Raw genomic sequence first — 3,093 nt, 5'->3', positions numbered from 1 at the left:
ACAATATAAAGTCTTCTTTCTAGTCTGGAACTTCCTTGATATCTTATCGAGGATTTACGATGAGCGAGTTAATTGCGAGTTGATGCAAGTACGATTCACTTAACGGGAAGCTAGCTAGCTTTGTCCTTTGCCACACACGCTGAGTTTTTCCACCGCTGAAGTTTGGTAATGTTTTTGTAAAAATACTAATGTCCGATGAGAATCCACTGAAGTGAAATAATTTGTAATGTTCGAACTTTGTAAAGGTTCCTGCTGAAATATCTGAAGTTTCCGATTTATAAGCGTTATAAAAATCACAGTTATAGCTTTCGAAGTTTATATCACACTGATTATAGCGAACTACTAATAGACACTCTCTTTTGGCGCGTCGCGTTGGTTATATTTATACCTGTGTGGAGGCGTTCTTGAAATTTCAGTCTTACGTAACAATACAATTTAAGTGTTTACCCATATACATATATTGTTGATTCTTACTCTCGAGAATCTTCTACAACTTTGGAGAATAGGCGGGAGTTTCGCAATACATATCTAACACTACAAGCTATGCATGTTTTTAAATATAAACTTAATCTAAAGTACGTCGATATTAAAATAAATATTTAAGAACAAATTTAGTTACACTATAAAAAGCTTAAGTACAGGGAGAAACGGGAATTACCAGCCAATAATAGATGAATGTTAGACGACTGTAACATGTAGATTACTCAATGCTTTGTACACTATACAATTGGTGTCTTTAGCTAAGGAACCACCCCCTATATTATGTATGAAGTGAAGGGGTAAAAAAAAAATCAATACACATAAATATATTTTATTACACACGTTCATAGAATACACCAACTTTCCGTCAAGGAAAAAAAAAAACGTCACAAAACAAATAATAAAAAAACTAAATTTTAATATTGAATGTTGTGTATGGATGATCTATGTATAGCTGTATGATCCTTATATTCTTGTTTGCATTATTTTTGGCACTGCCATCCCTACATCATTTTACATTTGCAAAAATGTTTCATTTTACTTTAAAATAGTTATATCAGTTTAGGAACTTTCGTAAGATTATATTATTTAACATCATAATTGTTTTGTTGTTTTAATCGGTTAATATGTTCTAGTACCTATGTTCGGAGGTTATGACAAACATTGTTAGATATCATTATTAACATTAAAATATTCTGTTATTCTGTCTACGGGCTTTAATTTGGTTGGTTTGTCACTTCAGGTGTCTCTCCGACAATGGAAGAAAAACAGGTTTCTTCATAAATGTGGAGCCGCTTTACTGAACGAATTTTGGGCAATTACTGCTGCTCACTGTGTAGAAAAGTAAGCTTCTAATAAGTTTGTCAAACAACTTATAGGGTTAAGAAAATGGCTATATTGCTTGCTACATTTTTTATTCTTTTGATCAGTATTTGACGTTCCCAAATTTTCAGATGTAGGATTTCATTTTTTTTTTAGTTGAAGGGCAAAATATTACATTTATTGCTTCTTACAAAGATTAAGCCGACAGTTCCTTAACGACGACGTTTCCTTTACTGCATTTTTTGTATGAGATAAATATACCTGTTATGAACACTAGGTAGTATAATAGAGCATTCTTGGTAAAAAAAATCCCATTTATTCCTAGCGTTCCGCCACCTCAACTTCTCCTCCGAATTGGCGAGTATAATATCAACAGTGACGATGAACCTCACAGTCACGTGGAACGACGAGTGCAGCTAGTTGCTCCCTACCCCAAATTTGACAGGGCCACATTTGAATACGACCTAGCTTTGTTGCGGTTTTATGAACCTGTAAAATTCCAAAGGAATATCCTGCCTATATGTATTCCTTCTGGAAACGAAGATTATGTCGGTCGCAATGCCACCATTACTGGCTGGGGTAGACTGTACGAAGGTGAGAATAGTCTTCTATCTATTTTACTTCATTTTCACAGGCTCTTTCAATGAATTAAAGACTAACTCTAACAGAATGGTTTGTACCAATAATCGAAAATAAGGCACTCACTGTATTGTATTTTCAGTTTTATTTTAACGTATGACAAATTCTTCTCGACGTCATTAACGTGGGACTTTTAGATAGATGTTGAAAAACTACATCATTGAGTGTACGAGATAAAAATAACATCCCTTTCTAGTGGATTTTTACGTTATTTGGTTTATTTTGTTGTTATTGAAAATGCATACAAATATAGTGATAGGTGATAATTTGTGGAAAACGTTGGAATATTAAGCCTTCAACGAAGTTGAAAGATTATTCGATGAGTATTATGCGTGTATGTCTGTGTATGCCTGTTATATACATGTTAGTTATGTCCACCAGACGGCCCTCTACCGGAAATCCTTCATGACGTGAAAGTGCCCGTGATAACAAACAAGAAATGTATGGATATGTACAGAAAAGCAGGGTACATAGAAGACATACCAGATATTTTCATTTGTGCTGGGCTATCTGAAGGTGGAATGGACTCTTGTGAGGTAAGATAGTTGCTATAATGTTCATAACATATTGATCGCCAAGAATAAAGATACTATTGTTATTTCTCTTTATTTCTTTTCAAGAACTTCTATATGAAAACAATAGCCTAAAGTAACATTTTAAAATACCATCTGCAGTTTGTGGCATTATAATTTTTAGAGATAAATGAGGAAGAAAATATATCATTGTGATATTTTAATGAAATCATAGTTGTATATTTTTGTACTTCTTTAGGGGGACTCGGGAGGACCACTGGTCATTCAAGAAGAAAATGGGCGATGGATTTTGGCGGGCATCATTTCTTGGGGAATTGGGTGTGCATTACCCAACCAACCAGGCGTTTACACTCGCATCACCAAATTTTCTGATTGGATCAATCAAATAATTATATTTTAACTTATACATTGTTTATTTTAAAACATGTTAATATACCGACTAGGGGTAATGGCGAGAATATGGCTTCGGGAATTCGGAATGATCTACCAACAGGTCGCAGATCTCAGAACTCTAATCGTTTTTCTTTGAAGACCGTTAAATCAAATTGAATTGTATATTATAGCTTTTACTTAGTTTTACATATTACAGAAGGACGACCTTTATGTCTGAACTATTTCT

The 3,093-nt window shown here is 34.0% G+C and overlaps 1 protein-coding gene across 1 annotated transcript in view; it reads left to right on the top strand.

The window, feature by feature from the left end:
- LOC106460369 (serine proteinase stubble-like) overlaps nt 1-2,874 on the top strand; it is a 7,332-nt gene extending 4,458 nt beyond the window's left edge. The window contains exons 3-6 of the mRNA XM_013920061.1: nt 1,223-1,323; nt 1,628-1,896; nt 2,323-2,477; nt 2,713-2,874. Coding sequence (XP_013775515.1) covers nt 1,223-1,323; nt 1,628-1,896; nt 2,323-2,477; nt 2,713-2,874 — 687 coding nt within the window. The remainder of the gene's footprint in view (nt 1-1,222; nt 1,324-1,627; nt 1,897-2,322; nt 2,478-2,712) is intronic.
- The last annotated feature ends 219 nt before the right edge of the window (nt 2,875-3,093 follow it).

This window comes from Limulus polyphemus, unplaced genomic scaffold, assembly GCF_000517525.1.
Source record: "Limulus polyphemus unplaced genomic scaffold, Limulus_polyphemus-2.1.2 Scaffold760, whole genome shotgun sequence".
Lineage (NCBI taxonomy): Eukaryota > Metazoa > Arthropoda > Merostomata > Xiphosura > Limulidae > Limulus > Limulus polyphemus.
The sequence above is the reverse complement of the archived record's forward strand: the minus strand, read 5'-3'. Positions and strand labels throughout refer to the sequence as shown.